The sequence below is a fragment of the Mytilus galloprovincialis genome, chromosome 1 (genome assembly GCF_965363235.1).
Source record: "Mytilus galloprovincialis chromosome 1, xbMytGall1.hap1.1, whole genome shotgun sequence".
NCBI lineage: Eukaryota > Metazoa > Mollusca > Bivalvia > Mytilida > Mytilidae > Mytilus > Mytilus galloprovincialis.
Window position 1 is genome coordinate 65,416,724 of NC_134838.1, and position 21,284 is coordinate 65,438,007.

The 21,284-nt window shown below is 32.9% G+C and overlaps 2 protein-coding genes across 6 annotated transcripts in view; one reads left to right on the top strand and one right to left on the bottom strand.

The window, feature by feature from the left end:
* The window catches only part of LOC143081712 (uncharacterized), a 77,310-nt gene extending 63,343 nt beyond the window's left edge, over positions 1-13,967 (top strand). For 3 of the 4 annotated variants that reach the window (XM_076257458.1, XM_076257453.1, XM_076257466.1), the window contains 5 exons: positions 583-1,306; positions 3,041-3,210; positions 4,623-4,715; positions 8,559-8,633; positions 10,661-13,967. In XM_076257458.1, the coding sequence (XP_076113573.1) occupies positions 583-1,306; positions 3,041-3,210; positions 4,623-4,715; positions 8,559-8,633; positions 10,661-10,762 (1,164 nt within the window). In that variant the 3' untranslated portion in view covers positions 10,763-13,967. The remainder of the gene's footprint in view (positions 1-582; positions 1,307-3,040; positions 3,211-4,622; positions 4,716-8,558; positions 8,634-10,660) is intronic. The other variant, XM_076257462.1, reaches the window with a different exon arrangement.
* Positions 13,968-15,933: 1,966 nt separating this feature from the next.
* On the bottom strand, positions 15,934-20,985 carry LOC143081749 (uncharacterized). Of its 2 annotated transcripts, XR_012980073.1 has the most exons (3): positions 20,747-20,985; positions 16,244-20,536; positions 15,934-16,033 (listed from the first exon to the last, which is right to left on the bottom strand). XR_012980073.1 is itself a non-coding variant. In XM_076257471.1 (2 exons), exon 2 carries the CDS (start codon positions 20,181-20,183, stop codon positions 16,650-16,652), a length of 3,534 nt encoding a protein of 1,177 aa, XP_076113586.1. In that variant the 5' UTR covers positions 20,184-20,536; positions 20,747-20,985; the 3' UTR covers positions 16,040-16,649. The 2 variants fall into 2 exon arrangements, 1 of the variants encoding a protein (XP_076113586.1); XM_076257471.1 differs by lacking the exon at positions 15,934-16,033 and having other exon boundaries at positions 16,040-20,536.
* Between the last annotated feature and the right edge of the window lie 299 nt (positions 20,986-21,284).

Here is a 21,284-nt window from a genome sequence, read left to right on the forward strand (position 1 = left end):
TTCCAAAAGAGATCGAATGACGTAGCTGTTAAAACATTGAAAAAATTGATACACATGAAAATACATGGTATTTATTGAACGCATGAGTATTTGCTATTCCTTATCAAGTTCTATTTTATTTTTAATGCTTTTCTTGCATACTTTCATAATAGAAGTTTGAAGGGTAGGTAGGTAAGCAAGCTAGCCAACCAAACCTTTAAACTACAATCATTAGGATAATAGCTCTATGTCTTTGACCATAAGATATGTCTATGCTATCTTTAATTACAACATACTTAACTATACCATGTATACCAACAATGACCAAGATGATGAAGATGGGTAGTTTTCTACAGATGCTAGATAAAATATTATCTTTATGTAATATCATGCCTTGAAAGGGCAATAAAACAATAGACTTTGTCAACATAGCCAACTGTTTAGGGTTGCAAGCTAATCAGGCTGCTTGAAGTCCTCAATTTTCAATTTTAATAAGCTTTTAAGAAATAGATAAACCTAAACATGCTAAATATTGTTAATCATAAGTTCTTGTATGTATGTCTTTATTCATGATATTAATTGTACTCTCCCATTTTACTTTAGACACAACAGAATAGTTCTCCAACTGATAGACCACCACCCTACAAACCTGCCCCTCCCTATCTGCAGGGGGCAGGAGCAGTGAGAAAATTACCTCCGACTCCAAGTAGGACTTCTCCATTTGGTGGTGTATATAATTATGACAAAAGGCCTAGTAATTCTCCGATTATGTATCAACGAATCAATGAAGTCCCAAATACTGAAAACTGTGATAGACAAAATGAACATCGGACCCAAGGTTACCATGGTAACCAACATCAATCAAATAATCGTCAAAATGACATTTCTTACGGAAATAATGTGTATAGTGCTAGTTATATCACAAATGAAAATTTACGGACTCCAGAAATGTCAAAACGGAGTATGACTCCATTATCTCAGACCAACCCTGAGAGGTCAAGGACACCAGGGTCAGTTGCAGGTGATGAGAGGCGAAATTCTAGGGACTCACCGAGAGAATCAGGTTATGGGAGCCGTGAACAAAGTAGTCATCGGAATTCTCCAAACGATAGCAATCATTCACATAAACATTATTATGACCCCTATAATTCAGGGTCATCTTTTGAACCTGGTGATAGTCGTAACCCTGTGATGTCAACATATGATGATGTCGAGATGTACAAGTCCGATGATCCTCTTTCTCAGGTGTCACAAGTCTCGAGTTCTACAGATAGTGGCTATCATCAATTACACTTGGATCAAACTGATTCTCCATCTAAATACTCAGGTAAAACATATTCTGGAAAAAAAATAACTTTCTGAACAATAGTATTTAATTCTTACAGGAAATGTGCTAATTTCATTATCCCTATTACAGCAATTTCTCTACACCCTGAAGATTATGATGCATTATTTTAAGCATTATTTACAATCTTAACAAAAATGTTATAGAGCTGCTTTTACTTTGATCTTAGTGAAAATTGATATAAAATATGCGTTTAAATTAAAAGCATTAAGTCATTTTAATTTACAGAAGTTTACCTGAGAATGAATTTGAATTGGTGTAACAAGATTATTTTTTAATTAACAATGATTAGACTTCAGACAATCATTGACAATCCCATACTCCTGATAATTTATATAGATTAAATATTTCTTACATTACATTTTACTTTCCAGGTGTTTTTATGCCAGTTCATTCAGAAACATCAAATACATCTTGTATGTTAATTGAACACCCTTTACCTATTAAGCCTGTATACTTCTGAAAATTTGAGCCATTTTCGTTTGTTATACATGTTATATGTGCATAAGGTCTTGTATACATTTCACACATTTTTTTTTATAGAATTAGTCATATGAAAATACTTCAAGGTTCTCAGATGACTCTTATTTGGAAGAAATATGCAAAGAAATATGCAGGAAGTCTGAATTAATTGATTATTAAATGTATAATGATTTTTTTCAAACAGTGGAAAAAGGGAGATAATTGGAATCAGTTCAGAATGTAAATCATTTGTTTATGATCATTTGATTAACTTCATTTCTTTTGTCATGGGTGTGTATTAAGGTGGTACCTAACACTACAGGGAGATAACTCTGTAAAGTCAGCTAAACGTTTTAATTACATTGTGTTGTAAAGGGCACATAAAGTTTCTCAATGATCAAAATTGGTATTTGTCAAACTGCTATATAACCAGTGTAATTTTTCTGATAAAATGGTTGGTTCAAATTTTTTGATATTTTTATATTTTTGTTAAATGGTCAAAATAAATACTTTGTCAAAATTTTATGAAAATTAAACAAGCCAAATTAATTTTAATGAAAGTGTTAGGTACCACCTTAAAGGGATTATTCTAAGTAAAATGTAAATGTTCAAATACAACAAAATACCTCTCAAAGGTAAACAGAAAGACAATGTGATATGCATAGTTATCTCTATTGAAAATTGTTGTTAAATAGATACATGAATAAGATATACACCGTCCGTTATGCCCTTAATAAAAATTGATATCTGAGAACCCTAAAGTATAATATGAACTTTGCACTAGAAATGGTATAAATGCATGATGACCTTACACTCAAAAAATATGCAAAACCTGTGTATTTATTATGATTATAATATTGTATATACGATGTATTTGTCTTTCACATATATCGCTTAACTCGCATGTCTTGAGGTATCTACTGTATTAAAAAAAACGAATGAAATGCAAGTCTTCTCCGAAAGAATGATCATACAATGTAATTTATACATTTCTGCTTTTCAATACAATTAAATTGAGTTTGACGCAAGACATGATCTTTGTGCATGTGCTTTCGTTAATTCAGAATGTTTTGTGTGTCAATGTGTGTGTGTGCTATATATGTTGAGATCTACTCCTACTCAATGATAGACACAAATAGGTACTTGTTTGAACATTTATCATATTTCTGCATCTAATAAGTTATCATTGTAATATTGAATGAAAAGATCATGTTCATGGGATAAAAAATGTGCATGTTCTATTCTGTTATGCAGGGTATGGCATGCCACCCCCATCTAGAGCACCACCTGATCCATCCTCATACACTTATTCAACTCCAAACGCAAAAGATTTCCCATCAAGGGAGGCAACACCAGATCATTCATCATCAGCCTCATCCTCATCTGTACCAGTGTATACACAGAATTCAAAGAAATATGATAAGGTTAGTGTTGAATACATGTATGAATTAGTCTTAAATTTTTATTTTACAACTCAGCTTCATTAGGCAGGTAATTTTGTAGGCAATTTTTAAAGCTTTATATAAAAATAGGTTATCTCTGGCAGTCAAAATTATCTACATTTTGGCCAGTGGTCTTTGGCTCAAATGCTTTTAAATTTTATTTGTAAAATGAATTTGTAGTTAATAGTTGTAGCACAAGGAAGTTTTTTGGAAACTCAATTTTTTGTTTTGTTCAACTCTTTTTTTCATCTCTGGTAGCAATTAAACATATAGAGGTAGTTTTGGTTGAGAATAGTTCAAAACTTCCCCAAAAAAGTTTATTTCCAAATGATGCCATCACTTGAAATTCAAAAGTTGATGAAACATCTATAAAAACATTGCCACAAATGATATGTCTTGTGTGAAGTAACCTTTGTCGTGTGAAGCATATGATGGTACATCAACCTAAACAATTGCCTCAAATAATACGTCTTGTGTGAAGTATAGTCTTTATTTGTTATCATCTCATTTTGTATCATTTTCACAACTGCTTTTAAAATCCACTAACTTAAGTTTGTCTCCTTTATAATAGTCTGAACAAGAATGTGTCCAAAGTACACGGATGCCCCACTCCCACTATCATTTTCCATGTTCAATGGACCGTGAAATTGGATAAAAAATATAATTAGGCATTAAAATTAGAAAGATAATATCATAAGGAACATTTGTACTAAGTTTCAAGTTGATTGGACTTCAACTTCATCAAAAACTACCTTGACCAAAAACTTTAACCTGAAACATGCACTTTCATTTTCTATGTTCAGTGGACCGTGAAATTGGGGTCAAAAGTTTAATTTGGCTTTAAAATTAGAAAGATCATATCATAAGGAACATGTGTACTAAGTTTCAAGTTGATTGGACTTCAACTTCATCAAAAACTACCTTGACCAAAAACTTTAACCTGAAGCGGGACAGACGGACGAACGAACAGACGAACGAACGAACGAACGAACAGACGGACGGACGAACGAACGAACGGACGCACAGACCAGAAAACATAATGCCCCTCTACTATCGTAGGTGGGGCATAAAAATAAAAGTCTCATAACAGCTTTATATTGCAGAACCCTAATGCTAATGCCACAAATGGGGGATAATTGTATCGTACAAATGAAAAATGAATGCATCAATTTCATGGTAAATGGAGAAACAAAAATACAATTCAAATTCTTGAAAATATTTTAACATGAGGATTTGTTTAGTTTTAGACGTAAAACAAATGTTTAAAGAGTCCCTCAAAATTATTGGGGAGGAGGGTAAAATTTCCTGTCCCATTCAAGTGTCCATTTCTATTTATGGTTAATTTATTTAATTTCGTTCGGTTCAATAAAATAAACGACAATATATATTTACAGTTCCATGTTGCAATAACAAAGAATCCGGGGTTAGGTTTTAGCATCGCAGGTGGCATTGGTTCCCAAGGGAACCCTTACAGACCAGATGACAATGTGAGTGTCTCCTAACCTTTAACTTTTTCACTTTGTGGACTAATATCTGCTAATATATCACGGTGGTGGGTATCATCCTACATCTGGTCATATTTTGTAACTTTTATCATGTTTATATCAGTGTTATTTTTTTTTTAAATTAAATTCCCAAGAAGGGATGGGGTACTTTTAAATCCTGGATAAATCAGGGTGTGCATTTTTGTATCCATCATTGATAATGTGTATATTTGTTGTTTTATATCTTTATCAATATTTATTGGACTTGAAATTAATACATAAAATAAAAGAATAAATTTTAAATTTCATGTATCTGAAGTTTTTTTTTCTGGATTTACCTTCATCAGAATGTTCATTGCTTATTTTTGTAAAAGCAATAACCTGTGTACAAGACACTAACTGTTGAATACTAAAATTGATGAAAAATATAGATTTTGATTCTTAGCTAGTCTGGTTTTGAGCATTGATTCTGAACTTTGCATATGCACCATCTGAGAAAAATCACTTTAATTAACTCCCATACAAGCATGTATTTTAAATTTCCCAGTTTCATCAACTGTAGTTCAATGTAGTAATAATAACACCTTAGACTTCTAGATTTATATAATAGTCAATTTTTGCAATTTCCTATTTTCAGTGCAGAGTTATTTCCCATTTTTGGTTTGCAATTAGTTTAGACATTTATTTTTGAAGAAAATATTTCTTACATGTATATAGCAATTTCTTAACTTTTGGAAGTTGTTTATGTTTCCATTTTATTTCTTTTAAAATCATTTCCTGGTGACAATAATCATGATAATCATGATAATCAAATTCAATCAAAATCATGCAAATGGGAGATAACCTCTGAATTATGAAATTTGGAAATAAACTGAAAATAATATAGAAACAGATCCTTTGAAAGTGATTTGTAAAATATAACTCATTAGTAGGTAGATGATAGATCAGAGTTTGATATGAGTGTATCATTTTAAGGGTGTACAATATGTAATTTGTTCATTTTTTTTTTTTTTTATTACTTATATGTATTTAAAAAAAAAAATGTCTTATTTCAACTCCAATAGAGTGCATGCTTCAGTTGGATTAATTATATGGCATCATATTTAATTGCTTCTTTTCATGTATTTCATCTGTTTGTAATATTTGTATCATTTCTGAACAAGAGTGCTAAAATCTCAGACAATATAGGGTAAAATTCTGTTTCTGGTGTGGATAAGAAATCTCACCTGCAATTTGTGCAGTCTTGTGTGATCAGAGCTATAAAAAAAAGTAAACAACATTAGCGTAACTGCATAACAGGGAAATCTGGGACATTTCAGGTAGAGATTGTCAGTTTCTGATCAAGATTGTCAAAGTCAGAGAAAACTGAAAATCTCACCCAAACTAGTTTGTCCCAAAAGGGAATTATTCATTCTGAGATTAAAATGGCATAGCTTGAATGTTTTTCTTTAGTTGGCAGCAGTATTCTCAAAAGAATTTTTATTTTAGTATATCTCCTTAGATTTACATTTCTAAATGGAGTTGTTCATACTACACTCATATATCATGTTTATCGAACTATAGCTAGTCCAAAGATCTCCTAATCCTAATACTTATTTAGTTTACAGCAATTTTCTTTCACAAACACATAAGTTAATGAGCGAGTAATATTATTCAAAATTGAACATGCGTCTCCCAATTTGAACTATTTTAAGTATTGTAATGAAATACATCCTAATGCTTACAATCCATCGCCAGTTATAGACCATAAACATAAGTAAATAAGCATATAAGTAAAGTACTAAATGGGTGTGTCTCCATATCTTTTAAAATTAAATCAATTTTGAATTTCATTTAAAAGCTTTAAAAAAATTAAACTGCTCTATTATTAAAAGTAATGTTTTACAAATTCTTTGGAAACTAATTTTATATTTTTGATTTTTTTTAAAAGTTTTAGGTTAATATTTATGATTCCAAATTAATTGTAGAAAATCTTTATAAATTATATTGATAAGTCATCTACAATAACAAACATACAGTTGTCACTTTTAATAGTATCAACAATTTTTGTCTCGCCTTCTATTGTTGAAGATGTGAGACATAGGCGTTAGGTATGCAACTGAGCCGTCAACAATTGTAAAAAGATTATGTAACATAGACCAGACATCTTTCTGAGTCTTCAGTTTGTAAAAAAGTTCTTTTATCAAATACTTATAAAAGTAGTTGTAGGATATACATCAATAAAACATCAAACCAACAAACAGTGCATCACTTGCTCTCATTCACCCTTTAAGGTGGTATCCAACACTTCCACTAAAATTAATTTGACTCATTTAATTTTCATAAAATTTTGTCAAAGTATTTACTTTGACCCTTTAACAAAAATATAAAAAAATCAAAAAATTTTGAACCAACCGTTTTGTCAGAAAAAATATACTTCTTATATAGCAGTTTGACAGACACCAATTTTGATCATTGAGAAGCTTAATATTCCTTTAATATTCCTTTTACTACACAATGTAATTAAAACGTTTAGCTGACTTTACAGAGTTATCTCCCTGTAGTGTTAGGTACCACCTTAATTGTAGAAAAGGTGATATCAGTTTTACAGTATCTTTGTTATTTTTCTGGCAGTACTGCATATATGCATGATTACGTAAAATTAAGACCTGATACTGATGCTGGCTAATGCAATAGAGCTTAAGTGGGTGATGTGTTGAAACCAATCTCAAAATGTGTTACACCATTATAAATTAGATCAGGCCTATTCTGAGCATACTTTAAAAACTTGCTATGAATAGACAAGCTCCTGGATTGTTTGACATTGCTGACTGAGTCACTGCATATTTTATAATGAACTTATTTAATTACTAATCATAATGTTTAGACTAAGTTACAATTACAATAGAAATATTATAATTCTGAACTAAAAATTTAGATAATTGTATGATTAGATATACTAATTTGAATGTGTGTGAGATGAGATGCAAAGTAATAGTCTTGTTGCATGTAAAAGATATTTAGTAAACACTCTTGATGATGTAGAAAGATCGTAAGGGGATTTTATATTAGATACACACCAATTCACGATGACAGAAATGATTAATTAAATTCAAGGGTTAATTAAATGCTTCAAAATGTATGCCTAATTTTATAAAGTCAGATGAGGAAATATGATAACGGTAAATATTCTTCAAAGATTATAACCACTTATTTACTGATGATATACTATTTAAGGATGTTTGCTACTCTGTTTAAAAATAACAAGCTTTTTAAAAGACTATTATGAGATGATAGTATATGAATAAAGAAACAAAAAAAGCAGAAAAACATGGAGAGATATAAGCCGTTGAAAATTTGGCGGGAAATAATTCTCTCTAGATTTTTCTTACATTTAACATTGGCACATTTTTTGTTTAAAAAGTACGAAAAAATAACAAGGATTTTATAAGATTTTGAAATATGGCTTATTAAACTTTACGTAATAAAATTATGAAAAGAAAAGTAGGGGTTAATGGGCAATTTTTTTTAATGACAATGCATGGATAAAACCAGAGGATTCTGAAAATCTGGCAAAAATTCAAAAAATAGAGGAGCAAACATCCTTAAGTAGAATAGGGTCTCTTCAAAAATTATTTGAATGCATCAAATTTACTATTGCAGAGTCATAAGTCACAAGTGTATGCACATCTCCAGAAAGTTAATGAGTTTGTTTTTTGTCAATTAAAAACTAATTTGTAAATAAATCAAATTGCTAAATTTTGATTTTCCACATTTGTAACATTTGAAGTTGATGCATAGTTATTGCATGTGTCATTACCTGTTCTTACAAATGAAATATTTATATATAATTTTTTTGAATTACAGGGTATATTTATAACCAAAGTCTCGTCAGATGGTCCTGCCACCATGTCACTCAGACCGGGAGATAAATTATTAGAGGTACAATTTTTTATCAGTCTGTTTTTTGAAAGATTATCTTAATAATGATCTTAACCATTCACATTACCTACAATATTGTAGTTACAAACGCTGGCTATTACTTTCAAAAGTGTGCAAAAAAGTTGTTTAATAGATAAGTTGTACAAAATTTGGTAGACATTATTTTAGCAATATTACTTACATATGAACCACCACAATTGATGATGTCAATATCTTTTAAAAATGGAAAAATTTGATTACTTTTTGCACATTTTGGAAAAAATAGTGGAAATAATGGATAGTTAGTAGAAATAACAGTATGTATTGTGTGTTTTAGTATAGATTTATTTTTTATAAGAACAAGGGATGTGGTGTTACAAGTAATCACTGATCATTAATGTTAAAACTCTGAAAATATTATTACTACTAGTCTAGTGGGATAGAAATACTGTGAAGATATGTGACTGAATGAAAAAACTTACAATAATTAAGAATACAAAAACATGAACAATAATCAGAAACAAGAAAATATAGCTATGTGTGTTTTGTATGCTTATTCTGCATGGCGGAATTATAAATTTGTAGTAAAATCAAATTTTACAATAAATTAATAAAAATCTGATAATTTTGCTACCATAATTCCTCTATGATTTAATTTGCAGCATGGGGAACAGCACCCTCATTTTGACACTCATTTCTTTTACCCTATCACTGAGGATGAGAGTAAGAAATGCTCACATAGTAACATCTTTAGTTTCATCGTAATTCCTACTAATGTACCATCATCACGATTCTAACAGTGGACAGTTGATTTAAAATGAATGGTCATTTGTGATTGATTTTTGGGGTTTGCAAATATTTTTTGCTGGTTAAAGGATTCTCTTTACCAGGCACTAATGTTCCTTATCCTTTATTTTTGTTCAGATAGTGAAATATTATCATCAATTGAAATATTAAATTAAAGGGAGATAATTTATATATTTTCCTTGTCTGAATATTACAAAAGTCAAAATGTCAGTAAGATGAATAATTTTCATTATTTTTAGGGTTTTTATTAAATGGAGAATATAATTTTTAAGGAAATTTCTATTATTTCAAAGATTTTTTTTAATTTTAACAACATCTGTGTTCGTCTTTAAATTTTAAAATTAATATTTATTTGTTTCTCTAGCATGACTAGTAATTGAAAAAAATAATAAAATGATTGAAATTTTGTTTTGTATTTTGGGGTTTGGAAGGGAAAGGTGGTAGGAACTTTAAAAGATACATTGTATACTGCCAGAATTGTTGTCTGCCATTCCTGGACATGATTGCTTGTTTGTGATTGCTGAAATGTTTGATTTTTTTGTTGAACTTATACTCATTTATACGTTTTTAAAATTATACTAATCATAAATGTCAATTATTTATTTGATGCTAAAATATTTCATAGTGGTGTATATAGCATTTTGTATACACTTTGTTATATTTTGAAGTTTTCTTTTTGAGTATGAATTAAGAAATTCAAACTGAATTCTGTAGATAAAATAATTTTCAGCATACAAACAAACTTGGTAAATTTAAACATGAATATTTTAACTCCAGTGTGCACAGCACATATTTTAAGAATTACCTTTATTATTTATAGGGTATGCTCAAGACAAAAAGTTTTGAAACCCAAAATCATAAAAAGTTAAGACATCAGATCCAATATTATTCTTACAGGACATTCAATAAGTTTTCTTCAGAAAAGGATTCATTTGTTGTTGTGTTGTTATTTTAAATTACGGAAGTGAACAACTAAAGTTTTTTAAAACTAGTTAAACAAAATTTGTTATTCTTGTTGAATTACAATTCATAAGGAGGTTTATTAATTTAAGATATAAAAGGTTTCTTTTTCAAACTAAATTGCAGAGAACTATACTTCAGAAAAAAAAATAATATGTAAGAAAGCATAAATAATCTTCAAAAAGAAAATGTTCTGGTGTTGAAATTATTAGTATATATTGACAAAGATGAAAACCTTTTTCAATTCAACAGTTGAAAATTGATTTTTCTCTCTTTTGCAGGTGAATGGGCAAGATTTTAATAATGTTCAACATGATGATGCTGTGGGTGTGATGAAAAACAGTAAAACAGTCTCACTTTACGTCGAAAGAGAGTTTCTATGACAACCCTTTCCAGGAGAGTATTTGGGACAACGGTTTCTATGACAGCTGATTCAAAGAAAAGAGAGTTTTGGGATTATAGACTCGGTCATTGAAGACAGAGATTTTCCTTGAGAACAGTGTTTGTACTAGGAGGAGAGAGTTGATGTGAAGAAAACACTATTCTAACTACTTTAAACAAAGAGAATGCAGTTGGTCTGTTGTCAAATCAACAGTATTAAGACTGAAGTAAAATTGTCGTTGAGTTTGACAAAAAATGCTATCAGATCACTTGTTGTGACAGGGCATGGAACTATATGGCCAGTCTAAGGACAATAGTTTTTAGGGTGTAGTAATATGTTGAATAGATTTTGTTTTACTTAAAATATTGGCAGCATATAACATTTTTACGTTTGTTTACCAATTTTATTATATGATTGTTTAATTGGGGGTGTGGATTACACTTGCAAAGACAAAAATATATTTCATTTTATAATATCAGATGGTATAACTTAGGTTTATATAGGTGGAATATTTTTATGTCAAGTTTTGAGGAATTGATTTCATAGAATAAAAGTTCTCTTTATAATTTAAAAAATTGGTGTATTTTATCAAATGAAAAAGAAGAAAATTTGTCATACCCCTGATGGGGTCTTGAGAAATAAAAAGTTTCAAAGTTTTTTGCTTAAATGAAGAAAATGAAAATTTACTAAAACGTATGAATAGCTAATTCAGCAGTTTTGCGCAAAGTGTTGTGAATTTTTTTTATGAATTGTGTCTGGGAATTTTAAAAGAGTTCTACTCTTATTTTTGCTACTTTTATGTGATTTTAAATTGGTGCAGAAGAACAAATGAAACACAAAGTTCACCACTGTGATTACTATATTTATGTATGAGGAAAAGGCAAAATTTGTTGAAAAGAAATCCAGTCCAATTTCTTCATACTTAGAAGAAAATTCATCAACTTAATGCAATGATCTGATGTTTTTGATATAAGTTGATTTTAGGGAAAATGTTTTAATTTTTCTATGCATAAATTGTTGAATCTCTGCTAATATGAAGCCGTCCAAATTATAAAAAGGTTGTTTTAGATGTTATGATTGTGGTATTCTATGCATAATATATTTTTGTAAAATGTTTATTGTCGTTTCTTTTTATCAGAATACACAGTGAATATGCAGTGTAAAGGGTAGAGTTGTATGGCAAATTTAATAAAATTTGAATTTTACAATATATTCTTCTTTCAACTATAGCAACTAATAATTCATAGTTTTTTTGGTTTTTCGTCTTTTCAACAACAATTTGGTAGCCATAGAAACCCATGGTTTTAGAATCTGGAGTTTCTGGGTAATAATTTCAAAAGAGTATACCAAAACAAGTTCTCATTGATCAAGAATATCTAATATTATGAATTCAAACAATTCTTTTGAAAATACTATTTAACATTATTTTACACAGTATCCATGCTATCTGTGCATTCAAATTGTATTTATAACACTAACATTTTTGATTTACAACCACTGACGAGGGAGGGTAGGAGGTGTCCTGATCCCAAAATCCCAGGCTTAAAAACATGAAATCCCGAGGTCTCGAATTTAAATAAATTGAAATCCCAAATCCAGAAATTCGAAAAAAAGAATTCCTGGATCCCAAAAGGGTCAATCCCGCAATCCTGAGCTTATAAACTCTTGATCCCGGAGTCCCGATAAAGGTCTTATCCCCCCTCACTGACTGTATAAAATCTTGTTTGTATTTTGAATATTATTTTTTTATAGAACTTTATTTATGACATAAATAAATTTTGTATTCTGAGACAACTTTATGGTATTTCTGTATTTATGAAATAGCAAAGGCTAAATTTAACTTCTCTGGATCTATAATAGCACAGGCATTAAAACTGTGGGGTACAAAGGTTAAATGCATATCCTATTAACTTGTCATGTAAATCACCTCAATTTTTCATTATATTCAAAGAAAATTACATCTCAGAATACGCTCCTAGTAAAATATTCAGAAATTTGCAGTATCTTTATTAGATATATATGTTCATGCTGTTAAAAATTCATTTATTCTCCTACATTTTGTATGAATATTCATTTATTCTCATACATTTTGTATGAATAGTCAGAGAAACTTTACCTGTCTTGATTTTTTTGTTCTTTTGATTGTTGCATGTTACGTTTTGTAAGAAGAAAAAGAAATCCTTTATTCAAATAATCAGCAGCAAAAATCTGAAAGTCAATTTCAAATAAAAAAAATTAAATTTTGAAATCTTTTTATATATTTACATTTTTTTTTAATCCAGCTTTTTACTCTTTTACTATTGTACAGGTATACATTCCAGGTGTTTGAAAGTTAGGCTGCTGTTTTTTTATGCATTTAATTCATTTTCTACTTGCCAATCTACCTGATAAATAAAATATGTGCATTTGAATGTCATAAATAATTTGCATTTATACATTTTCAATTTTATGGGGATTTGAAATCTTTAACATTACCTTTTTCTATTGATCTTTAAAATTTATTTTTATTTTGCGTTGAATTTTGTGAAATTGCTGGCAATTATAATTTTAAGACAAAACTATTTATCTTTTAATCATTTTTATGTGTTTTTAAAATCTACCAAAAAATTTACAATGAAATCCTAACTTTATAATAGTTATTTAAAATTATTATATCTAATTCTTTTTATTTCAGTTTGTATTGTATTTTTATATGCTTATTTATATATCATTCACGATTTTTTTTTATAATAATGGATTGTATTTAAATTTCCAAGTTTCTTATAGAAATGAGGAAGCCATTATAAATCAATGATTTTTATCTAATTTACATGGTAGACAGTTCAGTTTCATTCCATTTATGAAACAAAAATTAAGCTAATGAATTGGTTTATGGAATCCTTCAAATTTTGTTCAGTTTGCTAATGTTTATTCAAAAATAGGAAAAACATAATTGAAACCACTGCATGCAATATGTTTAGAAACGTTTTTATTTAATTCCTGACATCAAATTAAGAACATTCTTCTATAGAATTGTTGTCTTCATTTTAATCCATTATTTTTTTTGCTGATTTAATTATTTTGTTCATAACTAATTTATATTTGTTGTAAAAAATATTGTTAAAAATATTCATCTGTCATCCATTTGTAAATCCATCATTTCATTGATCAAATTACGGCAAATGAAGTTGTTATGTAAATTGAAAATAAAAAAACTTGAAGACATAGGCTTGCTTTTAATAGTTTCTTAAAAAAGATGTAGGATTGAGAGGGGAAAAAAGCTCTCCATCAAAGACCAAATGACACAGAGGTTAACAACTATAGGTCACTAAACAACCTTCAACAATGAGCAAAACCCATACTGCATAGTGAGCTATTTTGTTAAGTATAAAGTTATAAATGAAAAACTTGCATGCTATACAGCAGCAAACGACAACTACTGAACATCATTCTCCAGACTTTGAACTGAAACATACATAATATGGGAGCCCAAACCCTCCTTATAACCTGGGACAGTTTTATAAGAGTACGACACCAGAAACTATGGAAAAAACCCAGCTGAGAAAAGAGGGACGAAAGATACCAAAGGGACAGTCAAACTCATAAATCTAAAACAAACTGACAACGCCATGGCTAAAAATGAAAAAGACAAACAAACAACAGCACACATGACACAACATAGAAAACTAAAGAATAAACAACACGAACCTCACCAAAAAACTAGGGGTGATCTCAGGTGCTCTGGAAGGGTAAGCAGATCCTGCTCCACATGTGGCACCCGTCGTGTTGCTTATGTGATAACAAATCCGGTAAATAGTCTAATTCGGTAGGTCACATTCATGAAGGGAAGGGGATTGTAGTTACGACGTAAGGAACATATCCGATATCATTTGTGAAATGGTTATTCCATAACTGTCAATCAACTCGTGATGGCGTCCGTAAAATTTACGAAGGGATGATTTCAACTTCACCATTTGGAACTCTTGGTTTAATAGCTTCCTTGTGAGCAGCAACCCTCTATCAAGAAAATCATGATAGGAAATACAAGCACAGGAATATCGTATCAATTTTAGAGATATAGACCCTGTATGCAGGTGCTGCTGGAATGTTGCTACTTAGAAATGGAAAGTTCACAATTGGAAAGCTGAAATCATCTCTTTTGTTGAAATTTTGTTTTCAACCGACCCTCATTGTCAATTTCTAGATGTAAATCAAGATATGAGGACGATTTAACTGTGTCTGTAGTATCCTTTATCTCTATCTCGATGGGATAGATGCGTTCCACATAGTCACCAAATTTTGAATTATTTAGTGAAAGAACATCATCTATATAGCGGAAAGTAGAGTTAAAGGATATTGTAGCTAACTTCTTATCTTTCTTCCTAAGAAGTTCCTGCTTGAATTCAGCCTCATAATAATTGGAATGCCGACAGTCTGTTGAAAAACACGTCCTCCGAATGTACCAAATATGTTGTTAATCAAGAAATCAAGCATCTTGATAATATCAGTTTCAGAGAATTTTTTGTTTGAATCAGAGTGATCCTTTACAAAGTAGGATTTATCCCTCCCTAAGAGAAATACTTGTATCTACGTTGGCCATTCTTTTTTATGAAGCAAAGCAATACCAACTCTTTCAATTTGTCTCTTAGTTTGGAATGTGGAATACTTGTGTAAAGAGTAGAAAAGTCAAATGTTTTAATACTGTTACAAGATGAAAGAGAGTTAGATTGTATGTACTCTAAAAGATCTTTGGAATTTTTAAGTATCCACATCTGATTCACGCCCCCTCTAGAGTAGGCAGTTTCACAATAACTTTGAAGCCCGTCCTTGATTTCTGATAAAATAGATGTTAATAATTTAGAAAGAGGTTTCGTGGACCACTTGGAAGACCCAGCAATATACCGTTGTTTGTAAGGACATTTATGTAGTTTAGGTATCCAATACATGGATGGAAGATCCATTCTTCATCTTTGGTTGAAAGTCCAAAGGAACACAGAACAGACCTATGATTATCCCGGATTTCCTCTTTGGTAAGTGTCGTGAGGATATATGTTGAGTTTCCAAGAGAATTGTCAATACCTAATTCGTTTATCAAGCAGTTAATGTAATGAGTTTTACACACAAAAACGATGTTGTTTGGGGCTTTATCTGCGGGGACAACAACATATTTGTCATGGAGGTAGGATAGGTGTAATGGCCTGACCATTAAGTTTAACCGACGATTGGGCTCAAGCAACAAGACTATCAGGTGCTGATAATTTATTCTTAAACCAATCTAACAAATGGTAAAAAGCTGAAAAACAAATAAAATACAATTTTACAATGTGTTCAATTAATGTTATTAAAACGAAATGTCAAAGGTAATAGATAGCACAGTCCGTTGAATCCGAGAAAATGTTGTACTTTCAAGAGCAGTTAATTTCCAGTGTTTCACGGAGAGAATGTTCAAATATGTATAGAGTAATTTGAAGGCTTCAAAAACAATGTTGTAAAGTTAACTCACTCTGTGGTTAGCCACGAATTGTGTCCTAGATGACGTTTGTCCTTTGAAAAGTTCTCCAGAACTGGTATGACCTTGCAATGTTCGGTTTGAGATCCGTGTGAGCAGGGGAAAGGTAGCGATGATACGATGTTTTAATGTTCTTATGAGGTTAAAGATGAATAATCCTCCTAGACTGGAACACATAAACAGATTAAGAATATAATCGAAGGAAATACACAAATTGAGGAAAGGTGTAACAGAATACTCCCCGTCTGATGTCTATCTGATATCACTATTCCATAAATTAATCGCATATGAACATAAGATCTAGATAAATGAATAAATCCAAATATAAATTAAATATATACAGGTGAATTATCCACTATTTGTCGTGTGAGAAATATCAGGTCTGAACGACTTTTCACTATTAAGGTTCCTGAATGTATACATTCCACGGGAAACTGGGTTGGTACAGTTTCTTGTCCTTTGGATAAAGGGTGTCTCGGACGACATTGTTGTGTTCTGTAGAATGTTCCAAGTCAGATTTGGCAATACTGCTTCCTTCTCGTAGTAGACGTTGCTCATGCAATTGCAGATTGAGATTGGCAATAGGTCCTTCTTTCGGAATAGGTTTGTGAATGCTATTGATTTCCTCTCCATGAACTTTAGGTTCTGTTGATTTCGGATTGAAACTTTTTTTATCTATAGATTTTTCTATAGAAGTCACAGCTTTTGCTTTTAGTGACGCGAGTGATGTCCCTTTAGATGAATTTGTGCGTTTACCAGGCTTGGTACTAGGTCCTGTACATTCAAGGAATTGTATTGAATGCGATTTAGCGACCTTGGCATTCGAATGAAGGTTTTTGTCGTTAGACTGAACAACAATTGGATTATTGTCCTTAACGGCTATTTCCGGTCTTGAGGCAAGACGTTGTTTTGATTCCGTGATTGAAACGTAAGTTATCTTTGTGTTGACTTCGATAGGAACAGTTTGCTTGTCAATGTATGTATTTCCAATTATGACCCAACCAAGTCTCAACTTTTGGGCAAATGGAGTTCGGGATGGTCCTAGGCGTTGTTCAAGAACGTGGTGTGCCTCTATAAGGTCCCTTCCAATTAGGAGTAGAATTTGACAACGTTCCTCTAGTGGTGTAATACTTCCTCTGAGTTCTGTCAGATGAGGATGATGCATTGCAACTTCAGGAGTAGGAATTTCGTCTCGATTATTGGGAATATTATTACATTCAATTAATGTAGGCAGATCAAATTGTACGTCACTATGTACAGATTTTATGACGAAATCTTTTCCTCTTTTCCCGGAAGTAGCTACTCTGCCGGAGCATGTCGTAAGAGAGTAGTTTTCAGGTTTCTCCCGAACGTTAAACAGACTGAAGAATTCAGGCGAGGCAAGAGACCGGTTGCTTTGGTCGTCAATAATGGCGTACATCCTGATAATTTTGTTTGTCTTGTCCTTGTGGTACACGTCCACAGGTAATATCTTGGCACAAGATTTCTCGCTCTTATGATCTTTGTAGATCTCTGTGCAGATCGAACTTACGGAGGTTAACTTTGTTTCAGCTGACTCTGTCTGCTCCCCGCCGTAGGCTTGTCTGGGTGAGCTAAACTGGGAACTTTCAGATTGTTGTGGTCTAGTGATGTGAAGTGCTGTGGTATGTCGTTCACTTCCACACTCGTTACAACTGATACTTGCGTTGCAGTCCCGACTTCTGTGTGTGGTTGACCCACAACACTTGTAGCACACATTGTTTTGTCTTAACAGTTCCTTGCGTTCCTCGATTGGTTTGGCTCGGAATGCTCGGCATTCATTCAAGGTATGCTTTGTCTTGTGTAGGATACACAGATTTTGTTGTTGACTGCTGTCTTCAGTTTGCTGTTCAACAGCCGTCTTATGGACGTTGACTTTAGAGTACGTCTGAGGTGTGAACCTTGGCGTAGAGTCTTTTGTATTTGGTGTTACTTTTGATCCAAAGATGAACCCAGGATCGTTCTTAATTTTGCTCATTTCCCTGATGAAGGCAGAGAATTCTGTGAATGGCGGAAAGGCAACTTCATATTTGGACTTGTATCTTGAAGCCCTTGTTATCCACTTTTCTTGGAGTCCGTATGGTAGTTTTTCCACAATAGGATTTATACCGGACGAAGAATCGAAATAAGCAAGCAAACATCCCAGCTTGGGATTTTCCTTGTGATATTCGATTTCTGATAGAATATCAGACAAGTCATAAAGACGTGCGTTATCTTTGTTCGTCAAGGTAGGAAAATTGACGAGTTTACTCGTGATAGAGGCTTCCAACATTTCTGGAGCACCATATCGCTCATCCAGTCTTTGCCATAACCTCTGTAAGCCTCTAGTAGGGTTGTTGGCATTTGATGCCCTAATACTCATGGCATGTTTACCAGACTCTGGCCCTAGCCACTTTATCAGTAGGTCTATTTGTTCCGAGTCAGAAACTTGTAATTCGTCTATGACGTTTTTAAAGCTTGCTTTCCATGTATGGAAGGATTCTGCCCGATCGTTAAAGCTTGTTAATCGAGAGAAAAGCAGGTCCTTACGCAAGAGAAATCTAGTAATCTCCGATGTTGGGTTGATTTGTTGCTGGTGTGCAACAGGGATCTCTTCTATTACGCCTTGTTTTTGGTGTGAAACAGGGATCTCTTCTATAACGTCTTGTTTTGTGCGTAAGACAGGGATCGCTTCTTTACTACCCTGTTTTTGGTGTTCAGCAGGGATCTCATCTGAAAGGCCTAGTTTTTGTATGCCGGTTACTAATCCCAGATCTGGGATAAAGGTAACTTCCGGTGACTTATAATTGGAAGGCAAGACAGCAGATGTCTGTGACAGCAAGTTCTGTGCCACGGATGGCACGAACGCTGGTGCGTCGTGACTCAGCTCGATCTTAACAGGAATTTGTTTTTTCCTTTGAGGTTCTGTTACTTCCTTTACAACAGTTGATACAGGAAGTTTATTGACGAAATCTTGCACGCGCTGGAGCGGGTCTTCCTTTTCGTCAGGGAGATCGCTATACGCTTGGCTATCATCGTATTCCAGGATACGAGCCTCGGCTTCTGCGGCTGCAGCTTCTCTCTGTGCTTCAAGAAGGTTAAATTTGGCTTTAAGTTGGGCCTTTTCTCGGCTTACTCGTGCAGCTTCTTGTTGCATTTGAGCCTTCCTGCGCATAGCCTCTTGTTCTAACTGAACTGTTCTCTGTGCGGCCTCCTGAGCGACTTCTTGTTCCATTTTTGCCTTTTTGTGTGCTGCTTCCTGTTCCATTTCAATTTGTCTGAACAGGGCTTGTTCCTCTAACATTGCTTCCTGTTGTAGGATAATGGCATGTTTTTCTACAAAGGCTATTTTAGACTTGGCAGCCTCTGCCTTGGCACGCTTTCTCCGTGCTAGGCTTGACATGTCTGACACGTTAGAGCTACCACTGCGTGAGGTTTTCTTACCTTTTGAGGTCTTTGTTTTAGTGGATTTGGCCTTTGTTAGGGCGAGTCGATGCTCGTGTAGTTTTTCCATAACAAGTTCCACTTTGGACAGACGTAAATCCAAAGAGAGTTTACATGCATCAATTTCTTTTTGACTCTCCAATGTTCGGGTCCTTTTCAGAAAGTCTAGGTATTCATCTGTGAGCCTACGATAATTATTACAGGCTTTAACAAGTTTGTCCTGGACTGTTAGGAGTTGCTGGAGATCGTTAGGAGGCGTTGTTACTTCCAATAACTGGGATTCAATGTCTGCCCAGAGAGCCTCTAGTTCCTGACAGAACTTGTCACGTTTTTCAGTGAAAGCTCCTTGTCCTTTTTCCGTGAGGTCACGTACTCGCCTAGCCTCGGGAGTTTCATCTGACTGTGATGTATTAGACGGATTTTCTAATAGTTCAGGGACATCTCCTTCTTGGGGCTGAATCTCTTCTTGTTGTTCCACATGACTGGGATCCATGTTGACTCAACGTTGTTGGGTTGCTGTCGAGTTCACACAAGATATGTAGTCCACTGTCAGTGTAAAGGTATGTACGTATGAACGTTGCTACGTTGTCGTTCCTTGTCTGGATATGTAAAGACAGGTTGTCGTCAATTTACTGTACGTCAAGGGATGACGCGTACATGCAGGGCTCAACAGGTAGGTTGCTGTGTAGCTGTGGAGTGGCGTTATCTGCGAGACACAACAGGCAAGTTGTAGACTTTTTACTGTAATGGCCTGACCATTAAGTTTAACCGACGATTGGGCTCAAGCAACAAGACTATCAGGTGCTGATAATTTATTCTTAAACCAATCTAACAAATGGTAAAAAGCTGAAAAACAAATAAAATACAATTTTACAATGTGTTCAATTAATGTTATTAAAACGAAATGTCAAAGGTAATAGATAGCACAGTCCGTTGAATCCGAGAAAATGTTGTACTTTCAAGAGCAGTTAATTTCCAGTGTTTCACGGAGAGAATGTTCAAATATGTATAGAGTAATTTGAAGGCTTCAAAAACAATGTTGTAAAGTTAACTCACTCTGTGGTTAGCCACGAATTGTGTCCTAGATGACGTTTGTCCTTTGAAAAGTTCTCCAGAACTGGTATGACCTTGCAATGTTCGGTTTGAGATCCGTGTGAGCAGGGGAAAGGTAGCGATGATACGATGTTTTAATGTTCTTATGAGGTTAAAGATGAATAATCCTCCTAGACTGGAACACATAAACAGATTAAGAATATAATCGAAGGAAATACACAAATTGAGGAAAGGTGTAACAGAATAATAGGTGTTTTGCAACATTTGGGTCTTTAAAGATCGACGTAGCATGGGCATTGATAGACCCTTTCAGTTTCTTAATTCTGATTTGTATCAAGGACCTCACTGCCTTAATCCATTCGGAAAGAGTGTCTACGTCTTCCTTCTCGCGCTTAGCCCATTGCCTGGCATAATCCTCAACTGAATCCATCAAAATTTTAAAGTTGTATTTCCAATTGTTGAAAAGCGCTTAACTCGTCATATTGATGCAACGCATAAAAAACTAACAAGAACACAAAAGACAAAAAGTACATAACTGATA